The sequence below is a fragment of the Tubulanus polymorphus genome, chromosome 6, assembly GCF_964204645.1.
Source record: "Tubulanus polymorphus chromosome 6, tnTubPoly1.2, whole genome shotgun sequence".
NCBI classification, from domain to species: domain Eukaryota; kingdom Metazoa; phylum Nemertea; class Palaeonemertea; order Tubulaniformes; family Tubulanidae; genus Tubulanus; species Tubulanus polymorphus.
In genome coordinates this window covers 16,813,837-16,829,951 of record NC_134030.1, presented here as the reverse complement: position 1 = coordinate 16,829,951, position 16,115 = coordinate 16,813,837, and the positions used below count along the sequence as shown (strand labels likewise).

The 16,115-nt window shown below is 31.7% G+C and overlaps 1 protein-coding gene and 1 pseudogene across 1 annotated transcript; one reads left to right on the top strand and one right to left on the bottom strand.

Moving 5' to 3' along the window:
• The first annotated feature begins 1,205 nt into the window (after positions 1-1,205).
• Positions 1,206-13,142, top strand: LOC141907788 (uncharacterized; annotated as a pseudogene).
• On the bottom strand, positions 13,133-15,402 carry LOC141907787 (uncharacterized). The gene is made up of 6 exons (XM_074797530.1): positions 15,290-15,402; positions 14,733-14,939; positions 14,394-14,652; positions 14,147-14,320; positions 13,940-14,056; positions 13,133-13,849 (listed from the first exon to the last, which is right to left on the bottom strand). The coding sequence occupies exons 1-6, from the start codon at positions 15,400-15,402 to the stop codon at positions 13,772-13,774; spliced, it is 948 nt and encodes a 315-aa protein (XP_074653631.1). The 3' UTR covers positions 13,133-13,771.
• Positions 15,403-16,115: the final 713 nt, after the last annotated feature.

Below are 16,115 nucleotides of genomic sequence, written 5' to 3'. Positions count from 1 at the left end.
GACCAAGAACCTTTATGGACAAGAAATGCTGGTGTATAATTTTCACTCACTGCTTCATATTACCAATGATGTGAGAAGGTATGGAAACCTTGACATGTTTAGCGCTTTTCCATTCGAAAACTACATGCAACATATTAAGCAGTTGCTCAGATCTGCCAATTCTCCGTTAGCACAGATTGTGAAACGATTGGGTGAGATATCTGACTCACCACCGAAAGAGAACCAATTACCACTGCTTAGAAAGCCACACATCGGAGACTGTTATTTCCATGGAGGAATGTGCTACGAGGTTCTTGAAAATGCTTATGATGTTAACCATATTTTATGTTGCCGTGTGTTTGAACGATTAGAGCCACTGTTTCGCCAGCCCTGCGATTCTCGTCATGTTGGAGTTTATAAAGTAAACTGTAGAAATACATATGTGGAACAAATACACCAATTACCCACATCAAGAGCAATGAAGAAACCACTCAATTATATAACAGGCTCATATGCATTTATGGTTTTCTTGCACCATCTTTAGTAGTGGCATGGACAAGGCAAATAGATTCCTGTAGTCACAATGTATGTTTTCCAGTAAAAGAAGAATTAAACTGCTATCTACATGTCCAAACATTAAGAATTTTATTTCCTTTTGTTTCCACAGATGGGAGATTTTGCAATAGTCCACTTCATTGAGGATGATACAGTTGTTGTTTCGCACAAATCCTGGCTTGAAAAATAAAATGATGTAAGTAGGTCAATGATGATGAAATATTATTGTTTAAAATGCATAATCGGTTCATTTTTAGCTGCCGGGTCTGCTATGGTATAAAAAAATTCATTTACAGGGTAGATAGGTGGCTGCTGGGCAACTTTGAGGCTTACCAGAGATGGATGAGGAACAAGCTATCTACTTTTTAGCCTTAAGACGATTACAATGCGGTATCTTACAAAGACATCAAAACGATCCATCCTGACCTAAAATTTGTTCTTAGAAAGAAATATTGATTCTTTTAAGTTTATACATCCTTTATGTAGAAACTTCTGCTGCTTTAATCATAATAAAAGTAGCTGACTGGCCAGGCACCTATTGTAATTAATAGTTTCATAACTATACATTTTTATATTGTGTTTGTGACATTTTTCAGGCTATGTTCTTTGTGCTGCTGATCATCTAAGTAATTCATACTCATTATTTAGTCCACAAAATTTTGCAGATAACTATGTCATACTGGCCTAATACAAACCCTAGTCAGAAGGCCATGCGAGGACAGTTGCCTGATAAAAAGAATTGGCAGAACTTTGAAGTAAGAATCATGTCTTATGCAGGTGAGTTAGATTTCAAAATTTCAAAATTCTTTTTATCAAAATTAATTGTGATTTCATCACCCATCAGGGGATTCAACCCATTTTGCTAAAGTCATTCCCCGAACCCCTTGACCTCGCAATTCATCAGAGTCGTAACTAGTGGACCAGAATCCAGTCAAGCCAATCCCCAATCACAGGGCTTGTAACAAATGACATTAGGCTTGTTGAATTTCCCAAACATGTTGATATGTTGTCATGCAAAATCGTTATATTAAATATAGGGTCATAAAGGAAATTCGTCTGCCTTTAAGATATAATTGATGGATGGATTTTGGACTGGTTTATCAGATATAGAAATGCAACTTTAGGAATTACTACAAATAAATATGTTATCTGTAAATTATTTTTTAGAAACCTATGTGGAGGCCATCAAAAAGATGCGGCGAAGTGAAGAAACAAGTAATATCAGTGAATCAGAAGAGCAAGAATGTACAAGAATTAGGAAAAGAAAGATTCCATCTCGATATGAAATGGACGATAGTGATGATGGTGAGATTGTTATATTATGTAGGCCAAACAAAAATATTTTCAAGATTTATAAATGATAAGTGTTAGGAAGGTTAGGGACAGGAACTATGAGACAGATAATACAATTGAATACATGAACAACGATTATGTAACAGATGTGTTTATACCAGATAATATGCATTTAGATAAGGCTTTGTTATGTGGGAGAAACCTATATTAAAATTGACGGTATTAGAGAAACCTCCAAAAATTCCAACAATTTGCACATTGAGGGTTGAATTTATTCTGAACAGGGTATGAATTGAGGCTACAGGTTGAAATTTACAAAAAGTTGTCTTTCTTCACTTATGAATCGATATGTTATTACTAGATGATAAACCATCCGAAACTTTCGACAATCTGTAAGAAATTACGTGTCGCTCCTAAGTTTTTTTCTGCAATGGACAAGGAAAATTTGTATAAACCTGTATGTAGTAATTCATTAATTCATCGAAAGTTTAAAGTAAGAACACATGGATTTTAAACAATGAGCTTCATTTGGTTTTCGTATACGTGTAAATTCAAACTTATACAGTGGTCAGTGACAATTCTGTAATGCCCTTTCATTGATTTTCATTGATTGCTGAATTACCCTTAAGAAACGACATTTTATGAAAATTTATATCCTCCCTCGGCAGGGATTCGAACCTGATAGCATCGCTACACTCAGCCATGGCATGAACCCCTGCCACAGTAGACCGGGCGCATAGGTTTTTTGCCGCACGAAACCTTGCAGCACCAGATTGCTCGTTGTATAATCGCTGAGGAAAATTTCAAGGAAGAACTATAAATGGGAAAACCCGGGCTAAAATGAAACGGGATATCTGATTGGCTGATAATGACATCATCAAAGCTGCGCATGTAGCTCCATACTCGGTCTAGTGTGGCAGGGTTTTGTACCGTGGCAATCTCGATGCCATCAGGTTCGAATCCCTGCCGAGGGACGATGGAAAATTTTATTTTCCTTTGTCTTGAATGACATCACCCATTGTCTTGAATGACATCACCCATTTTGAGAGAGAAAGCATGAAATGAAGTGAAATATTCAGTATAACTACGTTTCTAATAAATGTATACTATTGATATTTCCCCATTGTAGATTTAGCTGTTTGTAAATTGCTCCAAAAGATGTTGGATAACCAGGTTGAGATGATTTTTCTCCTGCGAAGCATGAATACTAGAAGCTGCAATGAAGAATCATTTTTTTGGACCAATGCACAGACTTAAAGTCTTTCCATGGTATTGAGGAAAAAATGAAAGATGTTGACTTCAGGGCGATGGGATTGAGAGACGGTGTCCGTCAACGTTAGCGCTTAAAACACATTGACTACAAATCAATTATCAAAATACAAAAAAGTCTTGCTGAAGGCTATGATATTCCCGATGTGATGTACCAAACGTGGAAAAGATATAAACTGGATACAGTCAGTTAACAAGAGGCCCATGGGCCTTGAAGCATTGGTAGATTATACTGTGGTATTAAGTGGTTATAATGTTTTACATCTGCCGGAAAATCTTCTATGACGATGTTGATTGGGAGGACCACAGACTTAAAGGTCTATTTGTCTAGTACGATTTTATTCCTGAAAATGAATTTATTTTCTGCCGAACGATTTAGCCAAGGCTATTTGTACTGTTAAACCTCATTCATGCGATTCTGTTAAAAAGACGAAACTAGTTTATTCTGATGTTTTCCATCATGTCCCAGCCAAGATATTTATATCAATCAAGATTTGGAGACAAAAACCCATTTTTACGCATGAACTGTTAGGCCCCACTGAATAATGAAAACAAAAAATTAACGAGACCCTCTGATCTTAGAGCTTCAAGCTCTGATGCATGTATGCATGCAAAAAACGTCGCAGAGAGCGATGCCGGCGTTGGTGTCACTGAGGCCGGCTGATGATTGTTTGTTTGTCTTTTTGTTCCTTTGGCTTTACGTACGTCGTTTGGATCTTGGATTCCCAAGACTATTCCTATTGGATTGTTCATCTAACACCACAATGGTACGGCCTTTGAAGTGTTGCCCGCACACTGTTTGCAGCTAGCAAGACTCGAACCCACTTGTCACTCAGCATTGCTAGTGGATTCAACAGCATCACGCCTTATCTCACTGAGCTACCGAGGCCGCTCAATTCAATTCCAAAAAACTAGAGCAGCGGCAAATAACCATCGAAATATTGCAATTTATGACAACGCTTAAATTCAATCACTGTTGTTTAACGCATGGAAAAGATAATAAAAGGTATTTTTTCCCGGCGCACATTACAAAGCGAATCTCTGCCGAGTGCGTAAGAGGGTGCTACCGCCTTATGAGTGCGCAGCAGGCGGGAAGGGGGGTCCTAAAGTTAAAACTTATATTAGAATATAGCCGAATCGAATTTTACAATGTCATTCAACTGATTGATAATACAACATGGTTGTTCTCGGCGTACTTAACAATGATATTTTCCTCCAATAAACAACTCTGGTAAAATTAAATAAAATGATCTATCTTTATTGGTGATATCGTATCATGGTAGTAGCCTACCGTTTACTGTTTGATGTTTCGTGTCATCATGAAATGGTTTTAACTTTAGTAAAGGCGTTCCCGCACGATCACATACGGGTTTCAGTCACGAGCAGGCTGCCGTTCCACTGCTCTAGAAATACGTATTCTGACGCTGAGAATGAATCCCAAATAATCCCATGGATACTGATAGTTGGAATAACAGTGATATCCAAACACTGTGATATTTATAAACCGGGGGAGTAATAGGGATAATAGGCTTTCATACCAAAGGTCGAAAGGTCGAGCCCGAGAAATTTTCCAAAATGTTAAAATAACAACAATTTCTACTTGAATTAGTCGCAAAACTCATAAAAATGAAAAATAAATTCTCACACACTCGAATTTATTTTCCATTTTCTACTCACTAGAAGAAAGTGTGAGTAAAGTGTGAGTGAAATAGTTTATATTTTAAACATATTTCGAGTAAAAATATTTGTATGAGTTAGATTTTTTAAACATTAAAAGTGTGAGTAAAGTGTGAGTGAAATAATTCATAAATCATTGAATATTTATATGCGTTGGATTCATTTTAATAAAAATTTTGTTATAAAAATGAAGAAAGGAGAAGAAGAACCCAACTTTAAAATCGAAATCAATGAAACCAATAAATCATTTTCACAGTTTTACATTAAAAATTATATTTCAGCAACAAATTTAGTGTCCGCAAGGTATTATAAAATCGATAACATAACTATGATTAATCAATTATCATCAAATGAAACATATTTAATTACTGAACTAGTAGATACTTTTGATAATGGCGTTAAAAATCCTAAAATATTCAATACAGTTTTAAATTTTAAAGGAACTTTAGATGAAAACATAATTAATATTCTTAAAACTCCTTTCAATGAAAGAAATGATGATTTAATACTTTCTAAAGATTATAATGATTTGATTAACTTAAGAATTGAAAAAAGACAATTATATTATTTCAATTTTGATAATAAACAAATTATCTATAATGAAAATTCATCAAATATTGGAATTCAATGTGAGTTAGCTAATGAAAAATCATTTAAAGATATTGCAGTTCAATGTAAATTAGATGATGAATTTAGAAAATTCAATCCTAATGAAAAAGTGCATTGTTATTGCGGAGGTAAATATTTAAAATCACATAAATCAAAGCATTATGAAACAATTAAACATAAAAACTGGCGTAAAGAGTAACAATTCTACATTATAATTATTGAATTGAGTTAAATGATTTAAATATCTAATAGACTGTTGAAATGATAAATTGTTTGACAGTTGAAATGATAAATTGTTTGACAGTTAAAATGATAAATTGTTTGACAGTTAAAATGATAAATTGTTTGACAGTTGAAATGATAAGACAGTTAAAATGATAAATTGTTTGACAGTTGAAATGATAAATATTTTGACAGTTGAAATGATAAATTGTTTGACAGTTAAAATGATAAATTGTTTGACAGTTGAAATGATAAATTGTTTGACAGTTAAAATGATACATTGTTTGACAGTTGAAATGATAAATTGTTTGACAGTTAAAATGATAAATTGTTTGAAAGTTGAAATGATAAATATTTTGACAGTTGAAATGATAAATATTTTGACAGTTGAAATGATAAATTGTTCGGCAGTTGAAATGATAAATTGTTTGGCTGTAAATTTAATTGTTATTTGATTTAATCATTTAAAAGTTTAATATTTTTAAAATGATTATAAAATATTTAATTAAAAACTAGCAAATATTTTATAAACTGTTTAATTTTTCTCTTAAATAAATGGATGGTTTCATTCCAACTGGGAAAAGTGATTTGAAACATTATTTAGTTGCTGGAGGTTTAATATTGGCGGCATTATACTTTTACTATGAAAATATTTCAAAAGATTTGATGAATGAAAATAATAAATTGAGTAAAAAATTAAAGAAGTTAAATGGAAACAATCACAGAAATAAAAAGAATAAAAAAGTTAATTTAGAAAATGATTTAGAGGATTAAAACAGCATCTTTTAATTTCATTTATTTTGACTATAAAAATGAGTGAAAATATATTAAACTTATTACATCTAATATATAAAAATCAACAGAATATTAAATCAATTATTATGCTTACAGGTTTATTTTCATTCTCAGTTTATACTATAAAACAGTTGTTAGAATTCTATGATAGCTGTAAAATTAGATACACTGAATTAATAGAAAATATGAATTATATTTCAGATAGATTGAATAATATTAAGTGTTGTGAAATTTGTAATAAAAGATATAAAAATAAAAAGAGTTTGAGAAATCATAAATATATTCATGAATTAGATGATAAACTGTATAATTCAAATTGAGAATAAGACTGTTAAATTGGTTGAAAATATAAAAATAGATAATATTATAACTATTTCAATATTTAGATTAATAATTTATATTTATGATTTTTATAAAAACTAATTTATATATCTATGTACTAGACGTACGAGTAAGAAAGTAAGATTCTTGCCAAGAAAGTAAGAATCTTACTTTCTTACTCGTACGTCTAGTACATAAATAGTTTTATCATATATATTTCTGTTTCAATTTCTATTTATCTAACAGATTTATTATAAATATTTGGAAAATTATAAATCATATTCAATTATGTATTTACATTTATCATTAATAAAAGAGGATTACAATGAACCCGCTAGATTGTTTAACTGTTTAAGTATTAAATTGTGTATATTGTATATTCATAAACTAAATGAAATAAATCACGAATAAGACTGTTAAATTAGTTGAAAATATAAAAGTTAATAAAAAAGGGGGTTGAGGCATCAATGTATTAGATACCCTATTAGATACCCTAATACCATGTATTAAATACGTATCAAATACGTATTAATGGTATTTAATACGTATTAATGGTATTAAATACATATTATGCTTTATTTCTGAAAATGAAGTAACAGAAGTAATTTATGTTTTAATTCATTCAAGTATGATATTGTAAATTCTTTACATTTGACTAGGATAATACAAGAGTGATATTAGTTAGTTGGCTTATTCAATAAGAGAAACAATGAAATAATACAAGAGTGATACTAACAGTTAAAGTTATTGAATTTCTTGTTAAATCTATTTGAATTCTAGTCAATTCTTGTTAACCAATAGCGCGAATAGAAATCAAGTAGATTTAAATAAAAAAACAATAAGTTAAATAAGTTAGTATTAGATAAAGTAACTTATTGTTTTTTTATTTAAATCTACTTGATTTCTATTCGCGCTATTGGTTAACAAGAATTGACTAGAATTCAAATAGATTTAACAAGAAATTCAATAACTTTAACTGTTAGTATCACTCTTGTATTATTTCATTGTTTCTCTTATTGAATAAGCCAACTAACTAATATCACTCTTGTATTATCCTAGTCAAATGTAAAGAATTTACAATATCATACTTGAATGAATTAAAACATAAATTACTTCTGTTACTTCATTTTCAGAAATAAAGCATAATATGTATTTAATACCATTAATACGTATTAAATACCATTAATACGTATTTGATACGTATTTAATACATGGTATTAGGGTATCTAATAGGGTATCTAATACATTGATGCCTCAACCCCCTTTTTTATTAACTTTTATATTTTCAACTAATTTAACAGTCTTATTCGTGATTTATTTCATTTAGTTTATGAATATACAATATACACAATTTAATACTTAAACAGTTAAACAATCTAGCGGGTTCATTGTAATCCTCTTTTATTAATGATAAATGTAAATACATAATTGAATATGATTTATAATTTTCCAAATATTTATAATAAATCTGTTAGATAAATAGAAATTGAAACAGAAATATATATGATAAAACTATTTATGTACTAGACGTACGAGTAAGAAAGTAAGATTCTTACTTTCTTGGCAAGAATCTTACTTTCTTACTCGTACGTCTAGTACATAGATATATAAATTAGTTTTTATAAAAATCATAAATATAAATTATTAATCTAAATATTGAAATAGTTATAATATTATCTATTTTTATATTTTCAACCAATTTAACAGTCTTATTCTCAATTTGAATTATACAGTTTATCATCTAATTCATGAATATATTTATGATTTCTCAAACTCTTTTTATTTTTATATCTTTTATTACAAATTTCACAACACTTAATATTATTCAATCTATCTGAAATATAATTCATATTTTCTATTAATTCAGTGTATCTAATTTTACAGCTATCATAGAATTCTAACAACTGTTTTATAGTATAAACTGAGAATGAAAATAAACCTGTAAGCATAATAATTGATTTAATATTCTGTTGATTTTTATATATTAGATGTAATAAGTTTAATATATTTTCACTCATTTTTATAGTCAAAATAAATGAAATTAAAAGATGCTGTTTTAATCCTCTAAATCATTTTCTAAATTAACTTTTTTATTCTTTTTATTTCTGTGATTGTTTCCATTTAACTTCTTTAATTTTTTACTCAATTTATTATTTTCATTCATCAAATCTTTTGAAATATTTTCATAGTAAAAGTATAATGCCGCCAATATTAAACCTCCAGCAACTAAATAATGTTTCAAATCACTTTTCCCAGTTGGAATGAAACCATCCATTTATTTAAGAGAAAAATTAAACAGTTTATAAAATATTTGCTAGTTTTTAATTAAATATTTTATAATCATTTTAAAAATATTAAACTTTTAAATGATTAAATCAAATAACAATTAAATTTACAGCCAAACAATTTATCATTTCAACTGCCGAACAATTTATCATTTCAACTGTCAAAATATTTATCATTTCAACTGTCAAAATATTTATCATTTCAACTGTCAAACAATTTATCATTTCAACTGTCAAACAATTTATCATTTCAACTGTCAAACAATGTATCATTTTAACTGTCAAACAATTTATCATTTCAACTGTCAAACAATTTATCATTTTAACTGTCAAACAATTTATCATTTCAACTGTCAAAATATTTATCATTTCAACTGTCAAACAATTTATCATTTTAACTGTCTTATCATTTCAACTGTCAAACAATTTATCATTTTAACTGTCAAACAATTTATCATTTTAACTGTCAAACAATTTATCATTTCAACTGTCAAACAATTTATCATTTCAACAGTCTATTAGATATTTAAATCATTTAACTCAATTCAATAATTATAATGTAGAATTGTTACTCTTTACGCCAGTTTTTATGTTTAATTGTTTCATAATGCTTTGATTTATGTGATTTTAAATATTTACCTCCGCAATAACAATGCACTTTTTCATTAGGATTGAATTTTCTAAATTCATCATCTAATTTACATTGAACTGCAATATCTTTAAATGATTTTTCATTAGCTAACTCACATTGAATTCCAATATTTGATGAATTTTCATTATAGATAATTTGTTTATTATCAAAATTGAAATAATATAATTGTCTTTTTTCAATTCTTAAGTTAATCAAATCATTATAATCTTTAGAAAGTATTAAATCATCATTTCTTTCATTGAAAGGAGTTTTAAGAATATTAATTATGTTTTCATCTAAAGTTCCTTTAAAATTTAAAACTGTATTGAATATTTTAGGATTTTTAACGCCATTATCAAAAGTATCTACTAGTTCAGTAATTAAATATGTTTCATTTGATGATAATTGATTAATCATAGTTATGTTATCGATTTTATAATACCTTGCGGACACTAAATTTGTTGCTGAAATATAATTTTTAATGTAAAACTGTGAAAATGATTTATTGGTTTCATTGATTTCGATTTTAAAGTTGGGTTCTTCTTCTCCTTTCTTCATTTTTATAACAAAATTTTTATTAAAATGAATCCAACGCATATAAATATTCAATGATTTATGAATTATTTCACTCACACTTTACTCACACTTTTAATGTTTAAAAAATCTAACTCATACAAATATTTTTACTCGAAATATGTTTAAAATATAAACTATTTCACTCACACTTTACTCACACTTTCTTCTAGTGAGTAGAAAATGGAAAATAAATTCGAGTGTGTGAGAATTTATTTTTCATTTTTATGAGTTTTGCGACTAATTCAAGTAGAAATTGTTGTTATTTTAACATTTTGGAAAATTTCTCGGGCTCGACCTTTCGACCTTTGGTATGAAAGCCTATTATCCCTATTAATTTTATGTTTTTCTATTCAGAAGAGGCTGTTCCCCATTCTTTACTGCCAATGTCAATGCCGACATTACGCTACGCCCTTGTTTAACCCGCTCTCATCAACCAGATAATGAACGAGAAAAATGCGATCGAATAACTTTTTGGACCATTAAATCAGAAATCTGGCGACGCTATGTTGTGGGGAATAATTGAAACATTTTTTAGTCATTTTCAGCTGTTTCTAATGTTTTACGTGAACAGAGTGACAATTTGAAGTTACTATGAAAATGAGAAGAGTCGGCGCTATTTTTTCGTACTACTATTTTCGATCCATTTTACTAGCATTGGCATGACATCATAGACGTCAACCAATGCTAAAAACTTATTTCTTTAACATACTTCTTAGAGAGCATTCCAAAAGACTGTTTTTGATGCAGTTAATAATTTCAGAAGTCGATTGATCCTTCAATTCCATTTTCCAACAAGTCAAACCCTGAAAGCAGTAACAGCGACATACTTATCTATCCGAAAGAATCATTGAAAACAAAAAATAAAAGAAAGTCATCACCTGAACATTATTTCATCATATCCAGCAACGAAGCTTACAAGAGCAAACTAGAAGCTGCCGAGTTAGAACGAAAACGAGAAGAAGAAAAAAATTGATAAGAAACTAAGGATTGAACAAAAGAAAAATTTGAAACATGATGAAACAAAACTGGAGTCAATCGCAAGGAGAACAAAGGTATGATTGAAAAAAGGAGATTCTTACATGTGGTTACATTATAGGGCCTATAAACTGTTAATTCATGACCTGTTTTTCTTCAGAAAGTCGTCGTTATGGAAAGTAGTATTGAACCAAGCACTTCAAAAATGTATCAAGAAATCAAGACAACTGTAGATGCATTAGAGTATGTTATTTCCAGCAAGATAACGTAGGAATATTTGATCTACCAGTAGTAAATCAATGAGGAACCCGCACACCACAGCGACCGCATGATGGCGCGCAAGTCGAGTACGACTCGCTCAACCCGGAAGTGATCTATTCACGCATTCTTTTGGTATTGTTATACACATGTAAACTCGTTTATTAAGCGTGTTTATTCAAGGGTTTCTAAATATGCCAGGTCATTGTTGTGTCCCTCATTGTATTGGCAAAGGAGGCCATCGCTTTCCAAGTGATGCCGAATTAAAAAAATGTTGGATACAGGCAGTAAAGCGTGGTGAGCACCGTTGGTCGCCGAAGCCGTGGACTACCGTGTGTAGGGCTCATTTTAGTTCCGATGATTATATCACAGAAACAGTGGAAAGTAAGTTCTATAACTATTATTTTATTTCTACTCAAGCCACGATATCTTATCTCACAATATGTGGATTAGTTTTATGAAAATAAAATACCAAAAGGGTAATAGAATTCCAATGGTAGTCTAATGTGTGTATGCTATTTCTTTGACAGAAGACAGACCAGTGCACCAAAGGTTGAAGATTGGCACCATCCCCCCACATATCAACTGGACAAGCAAGCAGAAGCCCTGTGAAAATGATTGAATTGAACGAGCCAAAAAGCGCCAGCGAATTGAATTGTTTCCTCTCCTAATATGGGACAATGTCGGTGCAAATGTGGATGTCGCCTCAGATGCAACCGAAAAAACTGTTTTACAAGCAGATGAGAGCCAGCATTTAACTGATAATTGTGTAACTCGAAACAGATGCTCACAGACAACGGCGAGACATGGATTTTCTTCAAAGGACTATGTTTATGATAAAAAATGTTTCCACTTCAACACCGGTTTAGAAGATTATGATACTTTTATCCTTATTTTTTCATTGCTTGGAGAAACAGTGAATGAACTGAATTATTATTATGGCATAGCCCCTTCCTTAACTGCTGAAGATGAGTTTTATATGACCCTCATTAAACTGCGTCGAGCGTATTCAAAATATGAAATATTTTGGATTTTTCGATATAAATGAAAAGGAGGTTACAAATATCTTTGTCACCTGGATTAATTTTCTAATGTGCGAATTCAAAGAGATAAATTTTTGACCGAGTAAGTCCGATTCTGTTCACCAAGTGATTTCAAGATCAAATTTCCAACAACGAGAGTGATAATTGATGGGACAGAAATTCCTCTAAAAAAACCCAAGCAGCCTGTTGCGCAACAGGCTACCTACTCCACGTACAAAAATCGGAATACTGTTAAAGTATTGATCGGAATCACGCCAGGAGGTCTAGTTAGTTATATTTCAGATTCATATGGGGGGTCAGCTAGTGACCGCCAGATATGCGAAAGGAGTAATCTTACAAGAATGTGTGATCCTGGAGACTCAATAATGTCAGACAAGGGATTTAATGTTTAGGATTTATTCATACCTGCCCAAGTTACTGTCAATATCCCTGAATTTTTCAAAAAGAAAAACAGGATGTCTGCTCAATCAGTTGTAAGTGATAGAAAAATCGCAAGCAAACGAGTTCACGTGGAAAGAATTATTGGACTTGCAAAAACATTCAAAATATTGACTACTCCGTTGAACAACACTGACTCAGAATTAGCCGATGCAATAATAACTGTGTTTTTTATTGTGTTATTTCAAACAATGTATTGTACCATTGGATGCGTAATTTATAACATGATGATTGAATAAATAGTTTAAGTGAAATTGTACATTCTTGTATTCCTATAGAAGTATTTGGATAAAATGGCTTTTCGGAAATGGTTTCTATAAAAGCATACTAGTTTCTGCACCATTGAATCAACGAATTCCGTTTCATAGCAAATATCAAAAACTTTCATGTCTACAAATGTATATACAATAAACTTACAATACTTTCGTCTCGAACAGTACAATTGACCTTGGATTTGGTAATAATATTGATGAGTTTTCTTCAGTTCAAGTTCATTATTATCATTCATAACAAGATATGGCACAGTAATGGGATTTATTTCAGTTACGTGCAGAAAAAGGACATTTAATCTCCACAAGAGTTTCATCGTCAATTACCGCATCTGGGCTGGCTGCTAACATGGGGTTTTGACTCGAAATGAAGAGCCCACAAATGGCAGTTTTTATCTGTCGAACATTCAAAATTCTTGAGCGCTATTTTTTTGAACTTTTTTCCGTGGTTTATGGCCTGACTTCTAATGTCGCTTCTTGAGATTAAAGTTTTGAGTAGCGAGTCAATGTCTCTCTGCTCGGTCATTCGACAGATTGTTCCAAAGTTTGAAGCAGTTATTCGTTTCTTGCGTTCATTTAGCCACAATTTTGATTCGCCCTGCGCCCGATGTTGACTTCTGTTTCCCTAACTTCCAAATCAGAGATAGCAGAAACCTAAAACAGAAAATATTATCTCATTTTATAGTTGAAATAAAAAACCAACAAAGGTTATCGAAAGGCAGTGAGTCTTTAACATCAACGTACCTTAAGCTTAATTAAAAAGTCTTCTTCCATCATTGGTTTCATGTAGTCATGGTCAATAGTAAGTGATTCTATATCCGCTGGTGGGAATAACTGCGAAATGGGCATCCTTTTTCTACCCTTAATTTGAGATAGATAAAAAAAAAAAATGTTAATACCCATAATCGATACTGACTTCGAAAAATGCTAAATAAAAAATAGTTTTCTTACTTGGTGATTAATTATGGCATTTCTCCAAGTGTCTTCTTTTCCAGGCACATTTCTCTTCTTTAGCGGACGCGGATCATAAATTAGAGACTTAGATTTTCCTCTCACTTCGCCGAACTGTTTGCATTTTATTGGACTACCTTTATGGGGCTTGGCTTGATGGAATTTTTGGAGAACCTGAAATAAGAATGTATCCTCATTAAATAGAACCGAATAATTGAACAAAGCAGATGAATTTTTCTCGACTCACCTGAGTACAAGTTATTTCTGTTAGTACATCCCAGGTTTTCTTGAAATGAGCTAGTCCGTAAAGGATACAAATTACGTGTTTGCAGTGTGCTGTTGGTCCCTGGCCCACTGCGCATTCACACTGACACTTGACAACCACCCCATCACGATTTAGACTTATTTCAACACCATAAGATGTTGCTTTTCGCATTTCTGCCCAAACATTCCCCTTTATAAATGTCAGATCATTCTTGGCGGTCGATCTTATATATCGGACGTATCTAGAAATATACAATTGTCACATAGGAAAGTGCAATACGATGAACATTATGAAAATAGAGACAGCCTTAGGCCTAATCACCTTTCTTTATACAAATCTTCAATCTTCTTTTCAATTTTCTTATCGGAACAGCTCAAATATTCCGTTATTCTGTCGGCGGTACACGGCGGAAAAGCTTCTCTAATTCCACCATGAATATCCTTGAAGAGGGAAGGATCCGGCAACTGCATGCAATATTCCGGCTCTGGTTCCAGTAACTTTTTCCCGATTGTATCGAAAAATACTAACCTACAGAAAAAAAATTAAAAATAGTTTAAAAGCAATCACCATTATTTGTAGAAGTGGCCTTTTAAGGTCCCATTCATAGTAGTGTCAGGTTTGAATAAACTTCATTGTTCATTGTTGGCATTGTCATTTTACGAATAGGCCGTACTATCACATCACCATCAATAAATCTAAGAAATTTCTGCCGCAAAAATTACAATAACATTAAAAAATTTCGCATATGAACAGCTCAAATAGTGTAATTATTACATGTAATTCGTATTTGTTTGTAAAGTCGTAAAAGTTTAAGTAGGCCGCGAATGCGAACCCGGAATTAAAAAAAAATTGTGTGTTTCAGTTTCATTCAGACTTACCGATCTACAAGCGATTTTTTCTTTCCCGATACTTTTATTCCCCTTTCACGTAGCTTAGCTTTTAGTTCAACGAGTGTCATTGAACTAAATTTCTCATATTGCTCTGAATCCATGTTTATTTTGATGATAAGTGACGATTAAAAAGATAGTAAATCAGCAAGTTTTCTTTATCAACGGGAAGACCGGATGTCGTACTGTACTGTGGCGCCGCGAGTGGTATTAGTTCCGCCGGAACCTCATTGGATTTTCTCAGTACCTTTTTAGAATTGGCGATTCTATCTCCCCATCAATCTCCTCACTCCGTGTAACATGAGATCCGTGAAGCCATCTGTAGATCAGTGTGCTTCTATCTTGTAGATCGGTTACACGCACTTTCATGTTACTGCGCTATTTTGTGTATACTTACCCATATCACAGTGTGCTTACCCATATCACAGTGTGCTTTTACTCATATTTTATTTAATCGGATTTATTTTTAAAAACTTTGACTCTTGGATTAAAACCAAACGTTGACGATTGGATATTATTGTGTATATCGCTTGGATTACTTTTATTTTTCGTTGGATATAATTGTTATTCTGAACTTTGTTCCCACCATTATCATGAATACGGCTGGTGATGAAAGATCTGGTGACGAGTTAACTCTTGACCAGTCGACAACGGTGGATGAGGTAGGACCTGGGTCCTCCTCCAGTCTTAATAATGACCTGAAAGGCTTCATAGCGGAAGCGATTAAACAGGCGCTAGATGCGCAAAAACCACCGAAAGGTGATTCTAGGGTAAATCCCAACAAAAGGCGAAAGCCAAACTCAGGGGTAAAACCCCA

Bases quoted from the DNA above. Each gene is read 5' to 3' on its own strand.
- LOC141907787 (XM_074797530.1), bottom strand. From the start codon at position 15,402: ATGGATTCAGAGCAATATGAGAAATTTAGTTCAATGACACTCGTTGAA. The intron at 14,940-15,289 runs GTAAGTCTGAAT...TTTTTTCTGTAG, and splicing joins AAAAAATCGCTTGTAGATCG to GTTAGTATTTTTCGATACAA. The intron at 14,057-14,146 runs GTAAGAAAACTA...TCTCAAATTAAG, and splicing joins ATGCCATAATTAATCACCAA to GGTAGAAAAAGGATGCCCAT.